Below are 25,831 nucleotides of genomic sequence, written 5' to 3' on the forward strand. Positions count from 1 at the left end.
ATTGTTATAAAATACAATATGTACATACATTTTAAATAAATAATGAAAAGAATAAATAAGAAAGAACATATTTGATTTTCTAATTTGATATTTTTGCCAGCGGCTAGCGCAGTCGTTGTTTGATAAACCTGTTTGGCAACTGTGTTCTCTCCCCTTCTCTGATGCTCGTAAAGTAAGCCCTCCATTAGGAATTGATATTTGAGATTCAATCCGGCTTTATTCTTCAACATTTTACTTTTATAGAACTACCTCAATTTGAGGTCTTTCCTTTGGACTTCAAAAATGACTGATGCTGGTTTCTTCAGAGTAAGTTTATTACATACCTTTGATTACATACATATTTTTGTACATCTGAGACACCAGTGAGAGATAGTTGCCGAGATGGTCGCGCTATTTCTTTTTTTGTGTATTTCTCGTTGTTATATCTAAAACTTTTTATTTAGGGTACCTCCACCGAGCAAGACAATAGATTCAGTGACAAAGAAAAAAAACTGTTAAAAACTATTAAATTTGCTGACAATGTTACGAAAAAGGTAAAAATGTTATCTATGCCATTTGTGAAGGTCAGATTGTATGTGTTTGTTGATGACGACAGGTTGATATGAGCAAAGTCAAATTGGAAACAATCAAACCATGGATCACCACCAAAATCACAGAGCTTATGGGGGGGATCGAGGATGATGTCCTAGTTGAATATGTTTTTAATCAGCTTGAAGCTGACAAGGTAACACACTCATCTTTTCTTTCTGTGTAGCCGTAGTGACTAGGCATATAGCATTCTAGTTTGTCAGCAATCATTCTCATTTGAATATGTATCTTGTTTAAATAATGTAAATTTTATGTTATCCATATCCAATATTTTTATGAAATGGCAAAATTAGCCAAGAATGATTGAACAGCTTGCTTTGTATATGGTATCTAATGCCTTAACAATGAATGATAACCCAATTGTGTTGACCATCCAGATGGCACTTCATTTTTTTTGTGTGCTCATCTGAATATCTTGTACAATTTTGGGTCCTGCATTATGAAGACTTAGTATGGACTTAAATCAGCTTGGAAATGCATCAAAGCCTTCTGGCTATCATGTTGCACGTAGCAACTGCTGTGACATGTTGGAGACAAGGATGGCATTATTTCGAGGTCTTCAACTTGGCCCATCTTTTTGCTGTGTAAAACTTGGACGACCCAGTCGTCACGCCTACAATACCAAAGTCTCGAGGCTGCGCTAGGAACTGCAATTTCCAGCGTTTCGCAGTCGACTATTTATGGGATGACTCCTGCGAAATGATGGAATGCAGCACAGTAAACTTCAAGAATCAGAGGGGCAAAACTGGGATTGCCCATCTCAGTGCAATGGAAGGACAACCGTCTTTCCAGCCGATGCGAAGTTTCCAGTTATTGCCGCAAACCGCTCAGTCGACTACAGGGAAACTCCTGTGCGGTTTGGTACTTTTGGAAGTCGAGCTTGTTGCAGTCAGCTGATACGAATACGTTGATGAAACGGTACTTATACCTGTAGCCCAAAAGCAGGACGGTACAGTCGACAGGAAATAACTCCTGTGCCGTTCGCTTCGTGGCTGCCTCCTCCAGACTTGCCCAGAACATCCGAACTTCTCTTTTCCGAGCAGCGTCCATTCGTCTTCATAATCTACATTAGGACTGTTGTGGTTAGCCGACAGGACTAGATCACAGCCCAAGAGCAGGCGGTACAGTCGACAGGAAAACTCCTGTGCCGTTCCGATTGTTCTCTTTGACTGCGTCAAGTCTTCGCATTTGGACGGATGGGAAACTCCGTTCATGTTTGAGAATCCGCCATCTTTCAGCGCGCCTGGGCCTAGATTGAAAATGTTTGATTTTTTCGGTTATCACTCTGGCCGACTTCAAGGCAAGAAAAATACAAAACAAAGCAAACTTCGTAACAGCTAATCCTTTTTGAGAGCGAACCCTGTAAGGTATTGCTCGTGTGATGCGCCGAGATAATACTGAAACTTTTAAACCTTATCCATTTTGCTTATGTCTGTCTCATGTAACTGTGTTTTCATCCCAGATGTTTGACTTGTCGAATATTTGTCTTTTTCCGTTTATCCACAACGATAGAATCCTGACCCACGTCGTATGCAAATCAACTTGACCGGATTCCTTAATGGCAAAAACGCGAGAATCCTAATGACCGAATTGTGGGATCTTCTTCTATCTGCCCAAGAGTCTTCTGCTGGAATTCCCGAGGTCTTTATGGCTCAAAAGAAAGAAGAAATCAAACTGCGAAAAGTATAAAACTTAATTTCCTCTGAATAGTTGCTGTTTCTAACATCATCTATTTTTAATTTTGCAGGAAGAGCAAGATCGGATTCAAGAGGCAATTAAAAAGGCTGATCGTGATAGACGAGCTGACCGAGACAAAGAACGCAATGAACGAAATGATAAGAAAACTTCCAAAGATAGAAGCCGTAGCCCAAACAAGGATAGGGTGATCAAGAAAGAAGATAATCCTCGTTCCCCACCTCGTCGTGATGGGCGACGTCCTTCACTAGAACGTCGATCTCCTAACCGAAATAAGACGTCACCCCCACCACGTCGTCGTTCACCTGCCAGATCGCCTGCACGGCGGTCTCCGCGCCGTTCCCCTCGTCGTTCACCTGTTCGTCGTTCACCTGTTAGACGCTCTCCTGTTCGACGTTCACCAGTTCGTCGTTCACCCGCAAGAAGATCGCCTGTCCGTCGTTCACCTGTAAGAAGATCTCCAGCTCGGAGGTCTCCCGTAAGGAGGTCTCCAGTTCGAAGATCGCCAGCACGCAGATCTCCAATCCGTAGATCGCCGAGGCGTTCACCTGTCCGCAACCATTCTCCTCGTCGTCCTTCACCACGTCGTTCACCGGTTAGGAAGTCACCGGTCCGCCATAGATCTCCTGATCGCCGTGACAAAGAACGTCCGCGTCGATCACCCGAACCCAAGAAAGATAGCGCCTATGTTGAAAAGAAGCCTGCTGCCGTCTCTGGTTTACAGGTAATTGGGAACGCGAACTACTTCTGTCGTACATCATTTTTTAAAAAGCGGGTGGGGGTAAAACAACTTGTGATTGTCATATATACTTTGTCTTCGTAGGCCAAATTGATGCAAATGGCCGGACAGGATACTTCATCACTTGCTATTGTTGCTGCACCTTCTAAACGCCGTTCACCATCGGTATCTTCCAAGTCTTCTTCATCACGCAGTTCCTCTTCGTCGTCATCCCGTTCTGCCTCCCCCAGTAAGTTCAGTTGACACAAACGCAGTAAACGACATTCTATTTAATATTTGCAATCAAATGTATCGAATCTAGTTCAACGTAAAAACAACAGTGTCCAGAACAAACGCAATTACCGTGGGCACCAGAGTTCATCCCCAGAAGCCCAACGCCGTGCACAACGCGGCATGGATCGTGGTCGTGGAGTGCCAGATCGCGACCGGGGAATGCCAGATCGCCAAGTCGATAAGGGTCGTGATCGGGAAAAGGAGCGTGAACGCCTTCCCGCTCGTGATAAAGGTCGTGAAAGAGAAAGGCCAACAGCTGGTGGACTTCATAGCAGTAGAGGGTAATAATGCAACATCATGTGTGTTTTTATGTAAGTTTTTAACTGGAACTATTGATAAAAGGAAGGGCGGCTCTGGCCGTGGAAGTCGCAGTCTGTCACGTACTCCATCACCGTTTAGAAAGGAGAGTGAATCCCGTTTAAAGTAAGAGAATAGTAAGCAAAAAGGTTACATTCAATCTTTTTAACTGTTATTACGTTTTAGGGGTCGTGCACATTCTGAGAGCCCGGTAGCAGAGGCGAAGCGTGATCTAAAAAGTGATAAACGCAAAGAAGTTGAAAGAGACCAATCCCCTGTGGGAAAAGTTTTGAAGAAGCGCAAGCCATCCCCTTCGCCTATCAAAAAGGTACACATTTACTGTTATTCTAAAAGGCTGCATATTTATTAATATCGTTTCGTGTCCCATTCGTTGGCGTGTGATTTAGAAGAAGAGGAAGTCATCGTCAGGATCTGAGGAATCAGAAATAGAAGAATCCGAGTCTGGAGAATCTTCGAGCGTTGAATCGACTCCGGACAAGAAGAAACGCAAGAAGGAGAAAAAGAAGAGGAAGGATACCTCTTCTGAATCGTCAGAGGTGATGTCAATTGGCAAACCTTAATAGTTAAGTTTACTAATTTGTGTAAATTTCAGGAATCTGGCGAATCAGAAGAAGAAGAGAGAAAGAAGAAAAAGAAGAACAAGAAAGAGAAGAAGAAGAAGGAAAAGAGGAAGAAGGAAAAGAAGAAGAAATCTAAGAAAAGCAAATCCAAAAGGCGTCACGATTCCGACGAGGAGTCAGAGGTGAGTCATTTTAGGTTTAAAGTATTTCATTTCATTTAAGCCCAAAGTAATTTGTGTAAAAAAAAAAGGGCATATTGAAGGCACAGACAGTTTAAAAGAAGAATATGTGGCGCACTTCTTTAGTAGCGTTCCTTTCCCCTCTTTTTAGATTTAATTTCAAAAATTTTGTTTGAGTTCGATGCGCATATAATTTTATCTGAGTGTCTTTTTTTCAACAATTGGACTAGGATGGCATAGTCACGCCGTCGGTGGAATCGGAAGCTTTGGAGAGACAGCTGAGAGAAAAGGCGTTGGAGTCGTTGAGCCGACGCAAAGAGCAGCGCAAATAATTTGACATCCGAATCCAACGTATAGTAAATTCAACGATTTTTTTCTTCTTCATTTTTCAAGTTTGCTTAACAACGTCCGTGGTGGAAACTTCATTCATGTCGCCATTCGTTTAGTTTCTCAAGCATCTTTCCATTTTCAAAAGTAGCGTTAACACTTTTTAAAAATAAATTGATTGAAGTGAATAATTGACGTTCAGAACATTGCGGCTGAAGTGGTATCGGTGAAAGCATTATCAAAGCGAAAGAGGCCTTGTAAAGATGTCCGGTCCAATTTTTTTTTTCTCAAGGTAAAATTGGTATTTGTCGTGTCATTCAGTACAGCAAGACGATCATGCCATATCGCTGCATAAGAAAAATAAAGGTCAAACGTAATCATGTGCTTGACATAAGCATCAGTTAACTGCAGATACATTAACGGATATTGATACAGAATCAAAGAGTTTTTTTTTCCGATTTCTGGGGTAATTTTAGCAAGAAAGTTTTTAAATACAAAGATTCTCACGGTAATGCAGATGAACTGAACACATGAAATGAAAACAAAATTTTTTTTTTCAAATTTAGTTACGTAAGTGCAACGCTTTCTGGTGAACGATTGTTGTGTTGTGTCACTGATTACACAGCGTCATAATTACGTGAAAGAACCATATAGCGAATCAGACACTATGCGACTAGTTGGAGCTTCCAGTGAAGCAATCGCTTAATTAATTCCAGAGATAATTTAGGAGAAAATAATAAGTTTGCGTTCTGTAGGAAACAGCGTTCAAAAAAATCATTGAACTGGAGACTCGAATCCCACCATCGCGTTGTCCAAACGTGCAATCCGTGTCACTCTGTGACTAGTTAGACTTAACGAAAAAGCTTAAAAAAATCACATGTATTATGATAGAACTTCTCGGTGAAGCTTATTTTGGTATTTTGCCAGTTTCCCAGGGGGCGGTGGTATCTTTAACCCCAATTTTTGCCATGCGACAACGTTGGTATGAATACAGAACACAGTTTTCATGCCAATCTTGGCATCGTTCTGACTTGCGAGGAGATATAAAATTAATTTTGAAATTAAACCAACACTGGATTTTAAGAAAGAGGAAAAAACATCTCATAGCTAAGTATTAGATAGCAGGTTTAAGCCCAAATTTCCTTGGCTTAATTGCTTCAAGGAGACTAAGCTTAAGCCTATTTCCTGGTAGTTTAGCTGTAGCTGTAGTCTGTAGAACACCCCTTTCTCCTCTTTAAAAGCAGTTGGTACGTTAAAAAAAGATGGGGATATAGTCGTACGTGCTTCTTAATTCATACTTCAATGTGGTACTTCAGTTGACGTAAAATTGTAAACATCCTCTCGCCAGTGAGTACCACGTTGGCAGCCATACTTAGTCCAACTTTGCCGGGTGACAGAATTAAGCCAATGAGGTTTTCAGCAAAATTGAGTTTACCATTCAGGTGTGTTTTGTTGTACCTTATATTTATTCAATAAAAAATCTAACTTCCAATCTTCTTAAAAGCCAGACTGTAAAGAATTGCTTAGAATGTTACATAAACAAAGATTTGTTTATTGTAACTTTGGATTCATGAGCTGGGCCTTCCAGTTAAACAACAAGTTGTTGCTCTGTAGGAAACACATACTGTGATATTTAAAAATTTAGAACAGAATGTTTTGAAACTGAAAAATGTACTGTTTGAATTCCTTTGGCATTTTGGTTGAAAAGTGGTACGGTTACAATAACATTTTTTGTTTTCAGAATTATCATGTAGTTCAAAGCAATCAAATTTGGATTGCATCAGTATATTCTTTGGGGAAAGCATTATCATAAAAAACTGTATTGCAAAAAGGTAATGGTTATTTTTAATATGCAATTAATTTTCTACGAATGTGCAGCTTGTGTACGCAGATCTTTGCATTTCACGGAACAAGAGCAACAGAAACGCAAAGATCTACGTACACATAAACTTCAAAAACATAGATCAAGGGCTAATGTATAGCATTTGAAGAGAGCTGCTTCTGGAATTTTGTCGGTCGTACTGATATTGTCTTATTAAGTATGTCTGCAACGAGCCATATTTTAGTTTTGATTTCACCTGGTTAAAATATATATCTCTAGACGAAAGAGAAGCACAGACATACCATCATCGGAACCTAGGATTCCATGTAGCGAAACATACTGCAGCTCATTTTCCAGTCAAGCCGTTAATGTCAGTCGAAGTATATTCCAACTTTTTCTTTACATATATAACTATAGACTAACATAATATTTTATATTTTTCTGCATAGAGTTCCAAGTCCTAGTATATCTCATGTATGCTGATGAATTTGGCATTGTAACTGCGTACCAAGATGCTGCGCTTGATTTAAAACGCAATATCAACTGTCTCCATTGCTGCAATTTTTGACAAGTAGAAACGCAAATGTTTTTCTCAATGCAGTGGTCACTCATACTGCACGCCAATTTGTCAGAAACTCGATTGGCAACAACATGGAAGGATAGTGTCACGATATTCAAGAAGATCCTGTTCTTTGATGGAAAAATCGTGCTGTCAATGAACTAAGCAGTGTGGTGACGGGCCGGTGTGTAGCTGTATTGCTCTCACGGTAAGACTTCACTTATTGATTACTAGTAAAATAGCATAGAATATTGGGAATTCTATTTGTATGCGCATTAGCTCGTGCTAAAAAAAACTCGTAGCGATAAAAGAAAGCAGGCGAATTTTTAAAATATGCGAATCGTCATTACGAATCCTTAGACTTCGTATTCAGCCTCCGTTGTGACAGTATCTGACGTCAGGGCTGATGAAATGCGATTTTTTTATGCAGGGAAATATTTTTATTTTGACCAGAATCACTTTTTATCTTTGGTTGCTACGTAGGGTAATTCATCCAATCAGACAGGTCAGTCAGATGGTCGGTACCAACTAAAGCTTTATCTTTTTTTATCAATAATTCAGGGAAAGTGTTTGTTGTTTCATGTATTTGGATATGCAAAATTAAAAGAAAAAAAAAGTGTTTGACTATAAGCGGCTGCTCTGGTATCGTTCACCCACGTTGATGGGCTCAGCAACACAAGGAGGGGTTGGGATGTTATCCTTGCATTTGTTGTCTCTCAAGACGTAGGACCTGGCCAAATCAGTGGCATCCTTTACATTGCAACCGGATGGGCTAACTAATTCGCGAGAAAATTGGCCGTTGTAATCACCGCACAGACCGCAATGTTGAGAGCGATGGGTGGCGGGGATCATACTGGTGATGTCATCGCCAGTATAGCGGAAGGTCAACTTGAGAACTGGAACCTGGACAAAGTAACGGGCGCCAATCTTGCCAACGATGATGTACTGGATCACGTTGTCCTTGTCGCTCAAGATGTACGGCTTGTTAGTTTCGACCTTGACAACCTTTTCGTTAGCCTTAACTTCCACTCCGCTGGAGACGGGGTTCAGTTCGAGAGTGTGGCCACCGGCGTAGATCTTGACAGCCAACGGAAGAGATGGGCCAGTAGTTTTCTTGGCAAAAACAGCGTAGCGAGGGGTGGGCGAACAGTCAGCCGAGATGAGCGTGTAGCAAGTGGGCAGATCAGTGCTCATGGTCACATTATCGAAGGTGACAACAGCTTTGGGAGCGACGTCGCAAATACCAACGAAACCGGCCTTGATGGCGAACATTTGAGACATGGGCAGACGGGCGTTACGTAAAGCCATACCCAAGTTCTTCAGGACATCGACGTTCTCGTAATGACTGTGCATCAAATCAGTGTGGACATGCAAGTCAACGTCATCTTCGTTAACATCCATTTTCAATTCAATGTGGCCGGCACCGGCAACTTTCTTGGCGCTGGCATGCGGAGCATGCATGCTCCAATAGGGCAACAAGGAGGCCTTTAGCATAGTGTCGATACGGAGAAGAGCCATCTGACCACGGGGAGACATGTTGGCGTAATGGATGTCCAAAACGTAGCTGCGAGGAGTAGCGTAGTGCAGAACAGCTTCGTAACAAGCCTGATCAAATAAAAAGAATTACAACCCGTCGCCTATTAGCCAAAGTTATGCTTTGCACGGTTAAAGATCAAGATATCGACAGAAACTCCATCATTACCTGGGTCATCGGACCAACAATTCCAGAACGGCCGGCATCGGTGCGGTCCAAATCGCAACGATCATAAGGATAGGTGTTGCGGCTGGTGGCGGCTTCTCGTTGAGCTTCGGTGATGTTACCCTGAACCTTGATCAAAATCGTGGAGATATCCTTGGCATTAGCTTTAGGGCACTGGTCAGCGGGAGCCTCTCCCCAAACGAAAGAAACTTCACGTTGAACGGAAGGCTCGATGGATGATGGAGTCTCGAAAACGTCGTCGGGCAAAGCAGCCCAAGTGGTCTTGACGTTGACGCAGAGAGCGCGGTTGGGTACTTTAAGTTCGCGGTTCGCTAGACGGGCAATTTTCACAGCGACTTGAGATTTGACATTGAAAGGCTCACTCTCGACATTGACTTCGACGTTCCATTTGCGCTCAGGGGTGCCCAACAAAGTGATGGCTCCCTTAACATTGCTAAAACTTCTGCCTGGGGCGGCCTTCTTTCCAGCTGGTACAGCGGAATCCATCTTGAGCTTAATCTCGATAGCTTCAGCCGGCTTTACCTGAGTTCTGTGTAAAACGGCCTTCATGGAACAAGCGCCAGTGGGTGGGTATTGGTAGAAGTAGTTGCGCATTTGCATGAATCCCATGACCAAGAAACCGGGTACGCTGCCGTGCGAGTTGATTTCAGATGGCTTGAATGATTCATACATCACCTTGGCAATTGAGGCTTTGCCCGTGTAGGTTTCACAGTTGTAAACTTCGATGTGAGATTCCATACCCAAAAGTTCGTTGATGTTTTCGCGAATAACTTGACCTAACAACGAAAGCAAAGTTTGTCTTCAAATGTCATTGGAAAAAGGCAGTTTAAATGGTTCAAATACCTTTGCGGAACTGTTCGCCACGGGTTACCAAAGCTTTAGGTTCGCATTCTGAGCAGGTGTCCTTAAGGTAGGAAAGGGCTTTGGAGTCATCTTTGCCCCACATGAAAGCAACGGTATTGCTGCTGAACAAGTAAGACAAGGGTTTCTCTTCGGTGGGGGTATTCATTTTGATTTCAACTTGGCTGTCAGCAGGCGAGAAACCAACCAAAAGGTTAGCGGGCAAATGGATGCGGGATCCACGAGCCTTGATGATTCCCTGGGAGACGCCGAGCGGGTTGTAAGCGACCATGTAAGTGACCACCTGCAGAGTGACGTCCAAATCAGCCAGAATGGAGCGGCCGAGCTTCGTCGGTTGATTGACGTTTCCGTAAGCCAATTGGTGACGGGCGAATCCAGGAGTGCTGAGACCAACACCGACGGGGAGACCAGCATCGTTAGCCCTCCAGCTGATATGTTGTCCGCCGAGCATGACCATATTACGAGTCATTTTCAAGCCACGAGAAATCATTTCGACCAATCCCTTGCCTTCCATCAGACCAGCGATTTCTTCCATTCCCATGTGACGGTACATCAAAGTGTATCCTTGAGAACACAACAAAATTTCCATCTTCATGGGAGCCTGTTGGCGAGGGACAATCTTCATTGTCTTTTGCAAAAGATCCTTCAGGGTATCAAGCTTGAAGTCCTTGGGGTCCAGTTTGCGGAAGAGACGGAACATATGCATCCTCAACACCTGTAACAAACTCACGAATGATTTTTCTTCATTAATCTTTCGAAAAGAATTTGATTTTACCTTCCAAACGGATCATAATCTCAAGAGGAACGTAACCAAAATCAGAAATGCGGTAACTGGCACGTCCGGAAATGATGAGAGGTGCGCGGGATTCTTCACCGTAGATGGTGGCAAGTTGCAGACCACCACCGAAACCATATTTCTGGTCCTGGAAGTCGAAGACACGGTTGCTTGAACGGAAGAAGTTGGTCTTGATGTGGGCGACACGACGCATCAACAACTGCAACTGATTGGCGATGGGCTTGACGCAGGGATTCTTGGAATCGGCGTAGTTCTACAATTGAATGAATACCGTTAGCTTTCAACTTATTCTGATTAGAAATGAGTAGTCTTCTTACGCGGAAGGTGGTCATCATGAAGTTAAGCACTTCCTGATTGCGTTCCCAAATGGCACCAGCGATCAACTGTTGCAGCTCCAAGAAGGTGGGTTGGACACGGAACAGGGTGGAGATGGCGGCAATTCGGATTTCGGTGGTTTCAGTGGCATTGAGGATCAGAGGGAGGACAGCAGACAAGAATTTGTTGCGGTTAACGGCAGCAATGGGCTGCAGAGCGAAAATGACGTGCGGGCGGACGGCGTGAGGAACGGAGCCGCTCTTGACGTGAGGGATAAGACGCTCGATGGCGGGAATCAAATTGGTGTTGCGCAGCGTGCTCAGGGCAACAATCATCTCGGGGTGGGTCTTGGCCGATTTGAAAGCTTCGTACGACATGCGAGTGTACTTGTTGATAGTGTCAGTTTTGCAAGGACGAAGTCTGTTGGCACTGCAGGTGATGCCAATGAGATGACCGAAAGCCAAAGCGATCGCACCTCTCAGTTCCCTGATTCAAAACAATAGTTTAGCTAAGCTCAACATTTTAGTGGTAACTCATTCATACTTGGTTTTAATGCTGGGGCTCTCCTTCAGCAGATCTTCCCATGAGGTCAACAATTTCTCAGAGGGCATGCGCAGGTAGTAGGGTAGGAAAGCAACCATACGGCGGGCTTCCATATCAGAAAGTTTGCCACTTAAAATCAATTCCTTGACCATCAAGGCAGCAGGATTTGTACCAGTAGTTGGGAGGATCTCATTAAACAGGTTTCTAACAAATAAAACAAAACGTTAACAAGAATTCTTAATTCCTACACCGGTTGATTCCGTTTAAAATTGATTAAATGAAATACTTGAGCTCCTCGTCATTTGCTACATTCTTCCAAACAGCTTGCAAACTTTCCAAACTCATGGCTTGGAAAAGCTGAATGGCGGCCATGGTAGTGGGATCCAAGAGGGTTTCATCATTAAGAGCATCTGATCCGATGACTTCCTTCAACTTAGTCAATACGGGAACAGCCTAACATGACATAGGAAAATTTAAATTACAAATCATTAAAGGCTGAAATTCCTTATGTATTTTTTTACCTTAGCGCGCAGAGCTTGCTGGGATTGGGGCTCCTCGGGGTGCAAGAAGTCTTCTTCACGAGCCAAATCAAGATCCTCTGGAGTCGGAATCGGGCGCTTAAGAGTGTAACGGAGACTGCCGTAGTGCTTGGTCAAGCCAGAAGCGGAGATTGGCTTAGCAATCGGCCCGGAAGACTTAAGTACCAAAGTGGTGCTGTTTCATGGAAGAACGAACATTCAATTGATAGTAACACATCAAAGATGCGCAAAGTGAAACAAGGTATTCGTACTTGGCCAAGTTGTAGAAGGGAGATCCTGCAGGTGGGTGCCATTGCAGAACCTGGTAGCCAAAGGATGAGATGATGTGAGCCTTGGCAGTGTTGCTGCTGGATCCGCGGCTAAGCTGGTAGTAAAGCTGAGTGGTGGCAACGAGCTCGTCCTGTAACTTTCCGGCACAGTTGGTGGCGCCAAAGCTGTTGTGGCCCATACGGGGTACGTTCGTGCATTCGCTTTGGGTACGCTGCTTAATCAACATCAACCGACCCTTCTCGGAGCCTCCGAAAGAGTAGGTGGTATTACAGGTGCCCACAACGGTGTCCTAATGTAAGTCCCGTAATCGTTAATGTAACGTTTCAACTACAAACTAATAGTGTATGAGTATATGTTTATACCTCAACAGTACGCAAGAACGCGGTGTCTCCTTTGCCAATCTCTCCGGCAACGACATCCATTTGCAACTTGGTAGCCAAACCCTTCTTGATGTTGATTGACCATTCGGCATCCGAAGCGTCAGCATCGAATCCAGTGATCTGAAAATAGCAGCAATTTCATTTTAACACAAAATACCACATTATATTTTCATCTGAGTTTACCTTTCCATTCAAGAACGAAATTTTGAAGGGTTTCTCCAACATAACCAACTCGGGCTTCTTCAAGAACTTGACAGTCGAGAGAAGTGAGTCGGGTCCATTGTGCATACCCAAAGTCACATCCGAAAGCTATTTGCATAGTTAAAATTATCTAAAATACTATAATAGAACAAAATCCTTTCTTTGCAGTTCAAACCTTGACGATAGCTTCTCCGGCTTGTTTTTGGATGAGCAAGTTGCCACGGATGCCAAACGAGGAGCCAGAGGGAGTCGGTTCACGAACGCCGGACGTGGTGAAGGTAAGGTAACTGTATTGGTATTCTTGTCCGTCTTCGAACAAACCTAAGTGGATTTTTAGAACGAAAATCATTTTTAGTATTAGCAACATTAAGAAACAAAACATTAAAAAAATCGAAAGAAATGTAGACTTTACCTTCTGCAAGGCATTGGCCGGTGACGAGAAGAAGGGCGAATCCCAACAGGCTCAGTCGTGCCATCATGCTGCTTAGCGTCCAAGAGGATCACTGACGACAGCGAATTGATTGGAGTCTCTTTTCAATCCCTTTTTATACGCCGGATAGAAGTAACATGATCTCGTTCCCTGTTTGGGCTGGCCTTCCGAAACGCCATATTTGCATGAATACCAGTCTTGTTCTTTTCACAAGGAATCTCTGTACAAGCAAAATCTGTAAAGAATGAGTCTTGAAAATATGGAGAAAACAGTCTTCAAGGGTGGGCGTTAATGTTATCTATTTGCTGAGATGGACAAATTAGATGAATCGAAGACCCTCCGGTGACCTCAAAAGATTTTAATGAAAATTGCAAACTATGGATTTTTAAGTAAAGAAAGAAAAAACTAGAAAAAAAACCTTTTTCCCATTTTTAGAATTTAGTATTGTTAGGGACATAACGCATTTGCTGTAAATATCCCCTAGCACATACGTAAATTCGGACGCAGTGACCCCAGCGATGTAAACGCCTTCCAGACGTAAACATAGCAAAAAATAGTCGTAGTTATCTGAATTTAAACAAAATAATGTTGAAAATAAACAAAATTAAAGTGCAATATATGAAAGAAGTCCACGGAGAAACCTTATCTATTTTGGTTCTTTTCCAATCGGCTTAACTTAGGAATAAGTTAGGAATAACAATCGTTACTTAATTACCTAATAATGAATTTGGGAGATCGCCGTATAGTTAATAACGTTAATTTTACCATCGTCAATAACCTCCATTATATAAATAAAGTACGCCTCTTGTTTCTGTGAATTAATGTGAAAATATTCTTGGTTTTTAGGGTAGTTTCTAGAACCGGATGGCATCGGGGATAATTGTGGTAAAGTTCTAGTGGTCGTACATCCGAGCCGACAATCATCAGACATTTCATACCAAATGATGAGGGGGCGTCTGTCAGACTTTGGAATGACACGGAGTGCTTTCTGGTAGTGATTGAAAAACCCAGACGGCCGTGAAATCTTTACTTTGCAGCAGTTTCATCAAAGATAAGACCACTATTATTTACATCGCGTAGGATGGAACCATGAACTTTGCCTGAGCACAACTTTTATCACCGTTTCTTTCAGAAGACCTTGGTTCGCCGCCTGTATTGATAATACTGCGCATTTCAATTGAAATTGCGCAATTTCGACTTTACTTTTCCGGCTAAGCCCATACCGGGAGGAGTTTGATGTCCAGCCCCAGCAGAAGCAATGGGAGTAAACAGAATTCGCTGATATTTTCCTTCAACCACGGCATATCCAGGACCAAACTGTGCGTATATCTCATCTTGTTAGAAAACTATTCCTGAATAGTTGCTTACTATTGTGCATGCATGTAGAGCTGAAATGATTTACTTTCTACTGATTTAATGGCTGTGATTTCACAACTAAGCTGCTTTCCATTCAAAGTCTTACTACCAGCAATTAAGTTCGGCTTCTATTATAGTTGTTGTTACGATGTTTAAAGTGCCTCCGGTGCTTCTATTATAGTTAAGATACTATAAGACTCTATTGTGGCAGCGGCCTTGTCACGTCCAACAGTCAGTTGGATGTCACAGGAAAAAATGAGTCTAGAACTATCTTCTAGATGCTTCTAGAAGTAAAAAGAGGTCTGAGAAAATCTGCCTAGTTCCGGTTTTTGCCTTTATTCTTCTTTTTTTTATCCTTTTCCTTATCGTAGTGCATGCTGCGCTCCCGTATTAATGGTCTATGACGTCATAGGCACCTGCCTCCATCGTTTGGTTGATGGTGGTGGTTCATTTTTTACCCCCAAGCTAACGGCGTTCGCTGACGTTCAAAACGTAGCGGTGACAAAATGAAATATTTGTTATTAAAAAAAAGAAAGTTACAACACAGTAGTGTGATGTCACGATGCGAACAGTTTCTTCCTTTTCCCGCAGGCTGAACGCCGGAACCCAAAAACGCCAGTCATGGTGAGTTGGCTTCACGGACATCCATAAACTATGAGGTGCAAGAAGCGCATACGACATGCAAGGTCCGCGTCTTTGCATTGCAGGAGTGACTCGGCAAGGTAAAATGTGTATAAAGCCTCACTGCTATGGTTACATAACTTATCAGTTCTGTTAAGCACGTGAAGTCGAACAGAAGCAGCACATACGTTTTATATCACAAGGAAAAACAGTGTTCAATAATGTTAACTAACCAGAAACACATCACTTTTTGGAATGGAGAGAAAATGCCAATTGTTGGACTTGGTACTTGGCAGGTTCGAATCTAAGTTTCAGTTTAAAGTAGTTTCAAAATGTTTCAGCAAATTAAATGATTGGTTTTCTTAACAGTCTTCCAGAGAAGAGATCGAGACAGCAGTGAACGCAGCTTTGGAGGCTGGCTATCGTCACATAGATGCCGCATACAACTACTTAAATGAAGACGTTATTGGCGAAGTACTCCAGCGATGGATTGAAGCAGGAAAAGTTAAGCGTGAAGAGCTCTTCATTGTAACAAAGGTGTGTATTATTTACGTAGTTTTTCGAGCACGGCAACAGAAATGGAAAACATGTCTAAATTTAAACGTTTCTGTTCATCAGCTACCAATGATTGGTAATCGCCCGGAGGATGTAGAAAAGTTCCTCAAGAAGTCGTTAGTCGCCCTCCGTCTGGACTATATCGACCTCTATCTGATCCATGCCCCAGTCGGCCTAATAGGAAAACACGACACAGACGTTTTTCCTCATGATGACCAAGGATTCGCTATGATAGACATGAAGACAAACTTAGTCAACCTGTGGAAGGTACTTGATCATTATAATTAATTCTTTTGCTAAGAAAGCCAATCGAATTTGGACAGCAATAATATTTGTATCCGATTACGTTTTGATTTTCAAGTCAATGGAAAATCAAGTAGATGCTGGTTTGGTGAAATCGATTGGAATCTCGAACTTCAATGAGGAACAAATAAGCCGAATTATCAATAATGCTCGTATAAAACCAGCAAATGTGCAAGTTGAACTCCATGTTCAGTTCCAGCAAAAATCCCTCAGAGAATTTTGCCAAAAACATGAACTGACCATTTGTGCCTACGCCCCACTGGGTTCACCTGGTCGAAATGATTTTTACTCTAAGCTAGGTCTGAAGTAAGTGACAATAAATAAGTTTCACCAGAAATAATAAATGTATCCAAACACGTTGCAATCCTAATACCACGGTTTCTTTTTAATAGACCACCTGTTGCCATCCCTGATTTGTTCCACCATCCGGTGGTAGTTAAAATTGCCGAGAAACACAAGAAATCGAGTACACAAATTCTTCTCAGATATCTGATTGAACTAGGGGTCGCCGTTATCCCTAAGAGCGTCAATCCAGAGCGTATTCACGCCAATTTCCAGGTACTAGTTCACAGTTGGAATATTTCCATTCCATTTTTTTCATTTACGTTGATAGTAACACTAAACTTTTATTTAATTTTGACAGGTATTCGACTTTTCTCTTTCGGTGGTTGATATGGCACAGCTTGGCCAACTAGATCAAGGAGAAGCTGGCTTTACATTTGATTTTTCGACTTTCTTTAAAGGGTAAGCCTTTATTACAATATTTAAATGGCTTAACCAAATGTTTTATTTTTATCAAAGAATGGACAAGCACCCAGAAAATCCGTACCCCAACCGCGTTAAAGGCATAGTCTTATAACAAAATGATTTCTGCAAGGAACAAAACGCGTCTTCGGAATCAAAGATCATACCATGTCAATGTCTAACAACAGTGTTTTCAACGGTTTTCAACGAATATTTCTATCAATTATTTTTTCTTTAAATAAACATTGAAATTAATCAAAATTCCACACAATAATGACTTTACAAGTTTTAAAGTGTTCCTCTAAATAACAAGGAAAAGTAGAAACCTGATTCATGTTACTCATGGCTCAATGGTTGAGCATCGGCGTAGTATTCCGATGGTTCCGGTTCGAATCCTGTTTACGTTAAATTTTCAAGAATAATATCTATAGTTTCAATTGAACAGTTTACAAAAGTTGTGAGAATTAAAATTAATGAGCTATCTACACTCGTGCACAAGAACGTTAATGTATTGAAAATGGTGGTGTGTAAATCATAGCTTAATGGTAAAAAATCGGATTGCCATACTGAATTTTCTGGGTTCAAGTCCTGATGTTATAGAATTTGGAGAATAATATAGTTTCTAATGTCGTAGACGTACACGGATTAAAGGACTTCTACCTTTCAGTCGATTTAGTCATAAACGGGATGTTATGAATGAAAATCACGGAAATCAGGTTTATTTTTCTATTGGTCTTATAGTTTTTCATTTACATGTTAAAAACCATAAATGAGGTCGGTGCGCTAACAGAACTGTTTTCCTTAATTTTTTAAACGGCTTGTCTAAAGAGAAAACCAATGACTAGATCGAAATCAGCGTTCAATTTCGATTATACCGTCTGATTTTTGGAGAATTTCAAGAGATGTCATTTTTGGCCGTTTTTGACAAAAGTGGAAAGGCTATACCCTTCCCACTTTTTCATTTTTGGCCAAATTTCAAATTTGGCTTAAAATACATGATTTAGATTCAGAATTGAATGAAAATCACGGAAATCAGGTTTATTTTTCTATTGGTATTATAGTTTTTCATTTACATGTTAAAAACCATAAATGAAGTTGGTGCGCTAACAGAACTGTTTTCGTTAATTTTTTAAACGGCTAGTCTAAAGAGAAAACCAATGACTAAATCGAAATCAGCGTTCAATTTCGATTATACCGTCTGATTTTTGGAGAATTTCAAGAGATGTCCTTTTTGGCCGATTTTGACAAAAGTGGAAAGGCTATACCCTTCCCACTTTTTCATTTTTGGCCAAATTTCAAATTTGGCTTAAAATACATGATTTAGATTCAGAATTGAATGAAAATCACGGAAATCAGGTTTATTTTTCTATTGGTATTATAGTTTTTCATTTAAATGTTAAAAACCATAAATGAAGTTGGTGCGCTAACAGAACTGTTTTCGTTAATTTTTTAAACGGCTAGTCTAAAGAGAAAACCAATGACTAAATCGAAATCAGCATTCAATTTCGATTATACCGTCTGATTTTTGGAGAATTTCAAGAGATGTCATTTTTGGCCGATTTTGACAAAAGTGGAAAGGCTATACCCTTCCCACTTTTTCATTTTTGGCCAAATTTCAAATTTGGCTTAAAATACATGATTTAGATTCAGAATTGAATGAAAATCACGGAAATCAGGTTTATTTTTCTATTGGTATTATAGTTTTTCATTTACATGTTAAAAACCATAAATGAAGTTGGTGCGCTAACAGAACTGTTTTCGTTAATTTTTTAAACGGCTAGTCTAAAGAGAAAACCAATGACTAAATCGAAATCAGCGTTCAATTTCGATTATACCGTCTGATTTTTGGAGAATTTCAAGAGATGTCATTTTTGGCCGATTTTGACAAAAGTGGAAAGGCTATACCCTTCCCACTTTTTCATTTTTGGCCAAATTTCAAATTTGGCTTAAAATACATGATTTAGATTCAGAATTGAATGAAAATCACGGAAATCAGGTTTATTTTTCTATTGGTATTATAGTTTTTCATTTACATGTTAAAAACCATAAATGAAGTTGGTGCGCTAACAGAACTGTTTTCGTTAATTTTTTAAACGGCTAGTCTAAAGAGAAAACCAATGACTAAATCGAAATCAGCGTTCAATTTCGATTATACCGTCTGATTTTTGGAGAATTTCAAGAGATGTCATTTTTGGCCGATTTTGACAAAAGTGGAAAGGCTATACCCTTCCCACTTTTTCATTTTTGGCCAAATTTCAAATTTGGCTTAAAATACATGATTTAGATTCAGAATTGAATGAAAATCACGGAAATCAGGTTTATTTTTCTATTGGTATTATAGTTTTTCATTTACATGTTAAAAACCATAAATGAAGTTGGTGCGCTAACAGAACTGTTTTCGTTAATTTTTTAAACGGCTAGTCTAAAGAGCAGTGTTCTGCCGAATAAGGAAAAAATTTATTTGAATATGAATACGAATAAAATGAAAATTAAATCGAATAAAGAATAAGAATAAAGAATAAAAATAAAAAATGAAGAATAAAGAATAAAGAATAAAAATAAAATTTATTTTTATTCGTATTTCGAATAAATTTTCGAATAAAATTTCGAATAAAATAAATTCTAATGATTTTCTTAATTTAAGGATGATGTTTCGACTTTTGAATCATAAAATTAAAAACAATTAATAGTAAATAATTAAGCAAGTGATTTCTTTATTTTGGTGACACAGCCAGTCCAATCAAATCAAACAAAAAAAACTTCAAAATCAACGGAATACGTTTCTGAACAGCTCAAACCTGTCTTACACTCACACGAATCACACCTACTCAAAATTCAAGTAGCCCTATTGTATTAGCATCCAATTATAAAAATAAATGGCATTATTTGATAATTTTATTACCGAAATGCCTAATTCCAGTTGCAAGATTTGATACACTTTAATACGTAGAGGAGAGTGGGGGCAATTGAGACACAGGGCCATTGAAACAAAAATTGTTTCTCTCGCCGTATAAGAGAAATTTTCTTGAAAAAATTAGGGTTAATAGAATGAGGGGGTTTACAAGTTTAGAAAAATTTACGAGTTTTTGTATTCAAAACTTTTTAAGATATCTCGAAAAAACTGTTTTTTGTTCTCCGTCTGTTAAATTTGCGTTTTCAATTTTTTTGTTTTAACCCCTAAAACGCTACGCTTTAGTAATAAAATTAGTTTCAGATGATTTGCAATTCATTTTTCTTCAATTTAATGTCATTTAATTTTTCCCTGCATCCTTAAATAATTTTAAATAATTAAATGTGACGATGACCCTATTGCAGGGCAATTGAAACACTTTGTTTATATTCCCTATCTGCGAGTGGTTGCATTTTTTTTGTAAGTATTTGACGTAATTTATTTAAACAAATGTAAATCATCATGTTAACACAACTATAATACTTGTATTCGCTGTTTAGGATTTATTAAAAAAAGCATGTTGCTTAATGGTTTTTTTAAATTTTATTATTTAAATATTTTAAACTAAATTACGACCTACTTTAAGCATATTTTAAAAATCTGTAAATCGCGTTGTACCTAAGGATAAAATTTGATCACACTAGCAGTTGTGGCTGCTGAGATATTGTGATTTTCATTTTATGTGGATATGAAGAAGCTTCCTTATGGGAAAACCCACGTTGCAATTGCGTCGACACACCGTTTCAATTGCCCTGCTACCATGGCAATTGAAACACTCGAAGCGACCTCAGTTTTTTACAATTTACTACTATTATAATTAATCTTTTCTCATAAAAAAAATATCGTTTAGTAGCTGAGATAATAGGCTACATTTCTATATAATTTTTGTATTAAATTTTTCAGTTTTTTTTTCAAGAAATACAAAAAACCAAAAAGTGTATCAATTGCCCCCACTCTCCCCTAAACGTAACAGCTTAGTTTTATACTTTAAGTTCTTCCAGAAGTAGTATCACTAATTCAAGAGTGTGCTAGTAGCAGACAATTATTGGCCTCATGACATTTTCAATGGCTAAACCAGAGTAATAGAATACTGGTGTAGCCACGGCCATGTTAACTCCCCCTCTCGGATCTTTTCCCAAAAGTTGTTGCCAATTTCGCGTATCGATTGTGAGAAAATGAGGCAAGATATCGATTTAAGTGTCCCATAACCGTAACGCCACCTATGAATTGAGTTTTAAGGGTTGTGATTGTTATAACATTTTCTCACTAATTAATTAAGCCCCACTTTTTGTTTACTTTCTGAAGTACAGACGACGAAAATGAGCGAAAACATAGCGAAAACGTAATACATCAGAAGTTCACAACACAGCCGCTGTGGCGCTTTCGTTATGGGCCAGAAAGACTTTCAGGCCAAAAGGCAATGGGAGGGCCCGCCATAAGCGTGGCTACACCAGTATTCTATTACTCTGGCTAAACTGAAAAAATAACTCCAAACAAAAGAGCAACGGCTAGCGGAAACAAAGATTTTTAAACTTAGAGGAACTTTATTTTTTATTCGATTTTTCCATTTAAATTTTGGATAATCGAATAAAAATAAAAATAAAATACAGGTAAAAAATATTCGAGAATAAAGAATAAGAATAAATCGAATAAAAATTTATTCGAAATAAAGAATAAGATTTTATTCGTATTCTTATTCAGAATACGTTTTTTATTCGAAAGAGCTTTATTCGGCAGAACACTGCTAAAGAGAAAACCAATGACTAAATCGAAATCAGCGTTCAATTTCGATTATACCGTCTGATTTTTGGAGAATTTCAAGAGATGTCATTTTTGGCCGATTTTGACAAAAGTGGAAAGGCTATACCCTTCCCACTTTTTCATTTTTGGCCAAATTTCAAATTTGCCTTAAAATACATGATTTAGATTCAGAATTGAATGAAAATCACGGAAATCAGGTTTATTTTTCTATTGGTATTATAGTTTTTCATTTACATGTTAAAAACCATAAATGAAGTTGGTGCGCTAACAGAACTGTTTTCGTTAATTTTTTAAACGGCTAGTCTAAAGAGAAAACCAATTACTAAATCGAAATCAGCGTTCAATTTCGATTACACCGTCTGATTTTTGGAGAATTTCAAGAGATGTCATTTTTGGCCGATTTTGACAAAAGTGGAAAGGCTATACCCTTCCCACTTTTTCATTTTTGGCCAAATTTCAAATTTGGCTTAAAATACATGATTTAGATTCAGAATTGAATGAAAATCACGGAAATCAGGTTTATTTTTCTATTGGTATTATAGTTTTTCATTTACATGTTAAAAACCATAAATGAAGTTGGTGCGCTAACAGAACTGTTTTCGTTAATTTTTTAAACGGCTAGTCTAAAGAGAAAACCAATGACTAAATCGAAATCAGCGTTCAATTTCGATTATACCGTCTGATTTTTGGAGAATTTCAAGAGATGTCATTTTTGGCCGATTTTGACAAAAGTGGAAAGGCTATACCCTTCCCACTTTTTCATTTTTGGCCAAATTTCAAATTTGGCTTAAAATACATGATTTAGATTCAGAATTGAATGAAAATCACGGAAATCAGGTTTATTTTTCTATTGGTATTATAGTTTTTCATTTAAATGTTAAAAACCATAAATGAAGTTGGTGCGCTAACAGAACTGTTTTCGTTAATTTTTTAAACGGATAGTCTAAAGAGAAAACCAATGACTAAATCGAAATCAGCGTTCAATTTCGATTATACCGTCTGATTTTTGGAGAATTTCAAGAGATGTCATTTTTGGCCGATTTTGACAAAAGTGGAAAGGCTATACCCTTCCCACTTTTTCATTTTTGGCCAAATTTCAAATTTGGCTTAAAATACATGATTTAGATTCAGAATTGAATGAAAATCACGGAAATCAGGTTTATTTTTCTATTGGTATTATAGTTTTTCATTTACATGTTAAAAACCATAAATGAAGTTGGTGCGCTAACAGAACTGTTTTCGTTAATTTTTTAAACGGCTAGTCTAAAGAGAAAACCAATGACTAAATCGAAATCAGCGTTCAATTTCGATTATACCGTCTGATTTTTGGAGAATTTCAAGAGATGTCATTTTTGGCCGATTTTGACAAAAGTGGAAAGGCTATACCCTTCCCACTTTTTCATTTTTGGCCAAATTTCAAATTTGGTTTAAAATACATGATTTAGATTCAGAATTGAATGAAAATCACGGAAATCAGGTTTATTTTTCTATTGGTATTATAGTTTTTCATTTACATGTTAAAAACCATAAATGAAGTTGGTGCGCTAACAGAACTGTTTTCGTTAATTTTTTAAACGGCTAGTCTAAAGAGAAAACCAATGACTAAATCGAAATCAGCGTTCAATTTCGATTATACCGTCTGATTTTTGGAGAATTTCAAGAGATGTCATTTTTGGCCGATTTTGACAAAAGTGGAAAGGCTATACCCTTCCCACTTTTTCATTTTTGGCCAAATTTCAAATTTGGCTTAAAATACATGATTTAGATTCAGAATTGAATGAAAATCACGGAAATCAGGTTTATTTTTCTATTGGTATTATAGTTTTTCATTTACATGTTAAAAACCATAAATGAAGTTGGTGCGCTAACAGAACTGTTTTCGTTAATTTTTTAAACGGCTAGTCTAAAGAGAAAACCAATGACTAAATCGAAATCAGCGTTCAATTTCGATTATACCGTCTGATTTTTGGAGAATTTCAAGAGATGTCATTTTTGGCCGATTTTGACAAAAGTGGAAAGGCTATACCCTTCCCACTTTTTCATTTTTGGCCAAATTTCAAATTTGGCTTAAAATACATGATTTAGATTCAGAATTGAATGAAAATCACGGAAATCAGGTTTATTTTTCTATTGGTATTATAGTTTTTCATTTACATGTTAAAAACCATAAATGAAGTTGGTGCGCTAACAGAACTGTTTTCGTTAATTTTTTAAACGGCTAGTCTAAAGAGAAAACCAATGACTAAATCGAAATCAGCGTTCAATTTCGATTACACCGTCTGATTTTTGGAGAATTTCAAGAGATGTCATTTTTGGCCGATTTTGACAAAAGTGGAAAGGCTATACCCTTCCCACTTTTTCATTTTTGGCCAAATTTCAAATTTGGCTTAAAATACATGATTTAGATTCAGAATTGAATGAAAATCACGGAAATCAGGTTTATTTTTCTATTGGTATTATAGTTTTTCATTTACATGTTAAAAACCATAAATGAAGTTGGTGCGCTAACAGAACTGTTTTCGTTAATTTTTTAAACGGCTAGTCTAAAGAGAAAACCAATGACTAAATCGAAATCAGCGTTCAATTTCGATTATACCGTCTGATTTTTGGAGAATTTCAAGAGATGTCATTTTTGGCCGATTTTGACAAAAGTGGAAAGGCTATACCCTTCCCACTTTTTCATTTTTGGCCAAATTTCAAATTTGCTTAAAATACATGATTTAGATTCAGAATTGAATGAAAATCACGGAAATCAGGTTTATTTTTCTATTGGTATTATAGTTTTTCATTTACATGTTAAAAACCATAAATGAAGTTGGTGCGCTAACAGAACTGTTTTCGTTAATTTTTTAAACGGCTAGTCTAAAGAGAAAACCAATGACTAAATCGAAATCAGCGTTCAATTTCGATTATACCGTCTGATTTTTGGAGAATTTCAAGAGATGTCCTTTTTGGCCGATTTTGACAAAAGTGGAAAGGCTATACCCTTCCCACTTTTTCATTTTTGGCCAAATTTCAAATTTGGCTTAAAATACATGATTTAGATTCAGAATTGAATGAAAATCACGGAAATCAGGTTTATTTTTCTATTGGTATTATAGTTTTTCATTTAAATGTTAAAAACCATAAATGAAGTTGGTGCGCTAACAGAACTGTTTTCGTTAATTTTTTAAACGGATAGTCTAAAGAGAAAACCAATGACTAAATCGAAATCAGCGTTCAATTTCGATTATACCGTCTGATTTTTGGAGAATTTCAAGAGATGTCATTTTTGGCCGATTTTGACAAAAGTGGAAAGGCTATACCCTTCCCACTTTTTCATTTTTGGCCAAATTTCAAATTTGGCTTAAAATACATGATTTAGATTCAGAATTGAATGAAAATCACGGAAATCAGGTTTATTTTTCTATTGGTATTATAGTTTTTCATTTACATGTTAAAAACCATAAATGAAGTTGGTGCGCTAACAGAACTGTTTTCGTTAATTTTTTAAACGGCTAGTCTAAAGAGAAAACCAATGACTAAATCGAAATCAGCGTTCAATTTCGATTATACCGTCTGATTTTTGGAGAATTTCAAGAGATGTCATTTTTGGCCGATTTTGACAAAAGTGGAAAGGCTATACCCTTCCCACTTTTTCATTTTTGGCCAAATTTCAAATTTGGCTTAAAATACATGATTTAGATTCAGAATTGAATGAAAATCACGGAAATCAGGTTTATTTTTCTATTGGTATTATAGTTTTTCATTTACATGTTAAAAACCATAAATGAAGTTGGTGCGCTAACAGAACTGTTTTCGTTAATTTTTTAAACGGCTAGTCTAAAGAGAAAACCAATGACTAAATCGAAATCAGCGTTCAATTTCGATTATACCGTCTGATTTTTGGAGAATTTCAAGAGATGTCATTTTTGGCCGATTTTGACAAAAGTGGAAAGGCTATACCCTTCCCACTTTTTCATTTTTGGCCAAATTTCAAATTTGGCTTAAAATACATGATTTAGATTCAGAATTGAATGAAAATCACGGAAATCAGGTTTATTTTTCTATTGGTATTATAGTTTTTCATTTACATGTTAAAAACCATAAATGAAGTTGGTGCGCTAACAGAACTGTTTTCGTTAATTTTTTAAACGGCTAGTCTAAAGAGAAAACCAATGACTAAATCGAAATCAGCGTTCAATTTCGATTATACCGTCTGATTTTTGGAGAATTTCAAGAGATGTCATTTTTGGCCGATTTTGACAAAAGTGGAAAGGCTATACCCTTCCCACTTTTTCATTTTTGGCCAAATTTCAAATTTGGCTTAAAATACATGATTTAGATTCAGAATTGAATGAAAATCACGGAAATCAGGTTTATTTTTCTATTGGTATTATAGTTTTTCATTTACATGTTAAAAACCATAAATGAAGTTGGTGCGCTA

At 38.4% G+C, this 25,831-nt stretch overlaps 3 protein-coding genes and 1 long non-coding RNA gene across 11 annotated transcripts; 3 read left to right on the plus strand and 1 right to left on the minus strand.

The window, feature by feature from the left end:
* Positions 1-144: 144 nt before the first annotated feature.
* LOC116928833 (serine/arginine repetitive matrix protein 1) lies at positions 145-4,867 on the plus strand. Of its 4 annotated transcripts, none has more exons than XM_032937515.2 (12): positions 145-306; positions 444-533; positions 596-724; positions 2,101-2,271; positions 2,336-3,007; positions 3,107-3,251; positions 3,324-3,576; positions 3,638-3,718; positions 3,779-3,920; positions 4,000-4,149; positions 4,206-4,355; positions 4,577-4,867. In XM_032937515.2, exons 1-12 carry the CDS (start codon positions 283-285, stop codon positions 4,580-4,582), a joined length of 2,013 nt encoding a protein of 670 aa, XP_032793406.1. In that variant the 5' UTR covers positions 145-282; the 3' UTR covers positions 4,583-4,867. The 4 variants fall into 4 exon arrangements, with proteins under 4 accessions (XP_032793406.1, XP_032792156.1, XP_032792775.1 ...); XM_032936265.2 differs by having other exon boundaries at positions 4,583-4,867; XM_032936884.2 differs by having other exon boundaries at positions 4,003-4,149; positions 4,583-4,867.
* A 1,275-nt stretch (positions 4,868-6,142) lies between these two features.
* LOC116915876 lies at positions 6,143-7,397 on the plus strand. The gene is made up of 4 exons (XR_004390330.2): positions 6,143-6,350; positions 6,421-6,718; positions 6,781-6,881; positions 6,951-7,397. It is a non-coding gene; the product is annotated as an uncharacterized LOC116915876 (long non-coding RNA).
* Positions 7,398-7,627: 230 nt separating this feature from the next.
* On the minus strand, positions 7,628-13,257 carry LOC116927135 (vitellogenin-2). Its single transcript, XM_032934435.2, is given in 14 exon segments — positions 7,628-8,665; positions 8,763-9,556; positions 9,624-10,335; positions 10,337-10,356; positions 10,417-10,690; positions 10,755-11,238; positions 11,296-11,499; positions 11,582-11,748; positions 11,817-12,009; positions 12,086-12,393; positions 12,467-12,604; positions 12,668-12,793; positions 12,861-13,006; positions 13,098-13,257. Coding segments are annotated over 14 exon segments (4,614 nt in total). The 5' UTR covers positions 13,165-13,257; the 3' UTR covers positions 7,628-7,684.
* Positions 13,258-14,026: 769 nt separating this feature from the next.
* On the plus strand, positions 14,027-16,965 carry LOC116936513 (1,5-anhydro-D-fructose reductase). 5 transcript variants are annotated; one of them, XM_045180790.1, is made up of 9 exons: positions 14,027-14,434; positions 15,063-15,193; positions 15,260-15,388; positions 15,462-15,629; positions 15,711-15,914; positions 16,009-16,256; positions 16,343-16,508; positions 16,594-16,694; positions 16,752-16,965. In XM_045180790.1, the coding sequence occupies exons 3-9, from the start codon at positions 15,314-15,316 to the stop codon at positions 16,807-16,809; spliced, it is 1,020 nt and encodes a 339-aa protein (XP_045036725.1). In that variant the 5' UTR covers positions 14,027-14,434; positions 15,063-15,193; positions 15,260-15,313; the 3' UTR covers positions 16,810-16,965. The 5 variants fall into 5 exon arrangements, with proteins under 5 accessions (XP_045036725.1, XP_032799672.2, XP_032799597.2 ...); XM_032943781.2 differs by having other exon boundaries at positions 14,028-14,452; positions 15,251-15,388; XM_032943706.2 differs by having other exon boundaries at positions 14,028-14,434; positions 15,251-15,388.
* The last annotated feature ends 8,866 nt before the right edge of the window (positions 16,966-25,831 follow it).

This window comes from Daphnia magna, linkage group LG1 (genome assembly GCF_020631705.1).
Source record: "Daphnia magna isolate NIES linkage group LG1, ASM2063170v1.1, whole genome shotgun sequence".
Classification (NCBI taxonomy): Eukaryota; Metazoa; Arthropoda; class Branchiopoda; order Diplostraca; family Daphniidae; genus Daphnia; species Daphnia magna.

What these genes read in the sequence shown, in the direction of transcription:
- LOC116936513 (XM_045180790.1), top strand. Translation starts at nt 15,314, where the DNA reads ATGTTAACTAACCAGAAACACATCACTTTTTGGAATGGAGAGAAAATG. An exon ending in AGCTCTTCATTGTAACAAAG is followed by an intron (nt 15,630 to 15,710) that starts GTGTGTATTATT and finishes TCTGTTCATCAG; the next exon opens with CTACCAATGATTGGTAATCG. An exon ending in ACTTAGTCAACCTGTGGAAG is followed by an intron (nt 15,915 to 16,008) that starts GTACTTGATCAT and finishes TTGATTTTCAAG; the next exon opens with TCAATGGAAAATCAAGTAGA.
- LOC116928833 (XM_032936265.2), top strand. Translation starts at nt 283, where the DNA reads ATGACTGATGCTGGTTTCTTCAGA. An exon ending in ATCCCGTTCTGCCTCCCCCA is followed by an intron (nt 3,252 to 3,323) that starts GTAAGTTCAGTT and finishes TATCGAATCTAG; the next exon opens with TTCAACGTAAAAACAACAGT. An exon ending in GGACTTCATAGCAGTAGAGG is followed by an intron (nt 3,577 to 3,637) that starts GTAATAATGCAA and finishes TATTGATAAAAG; the next exon opens with GAAGGGCGGCTCTGGCCGTG.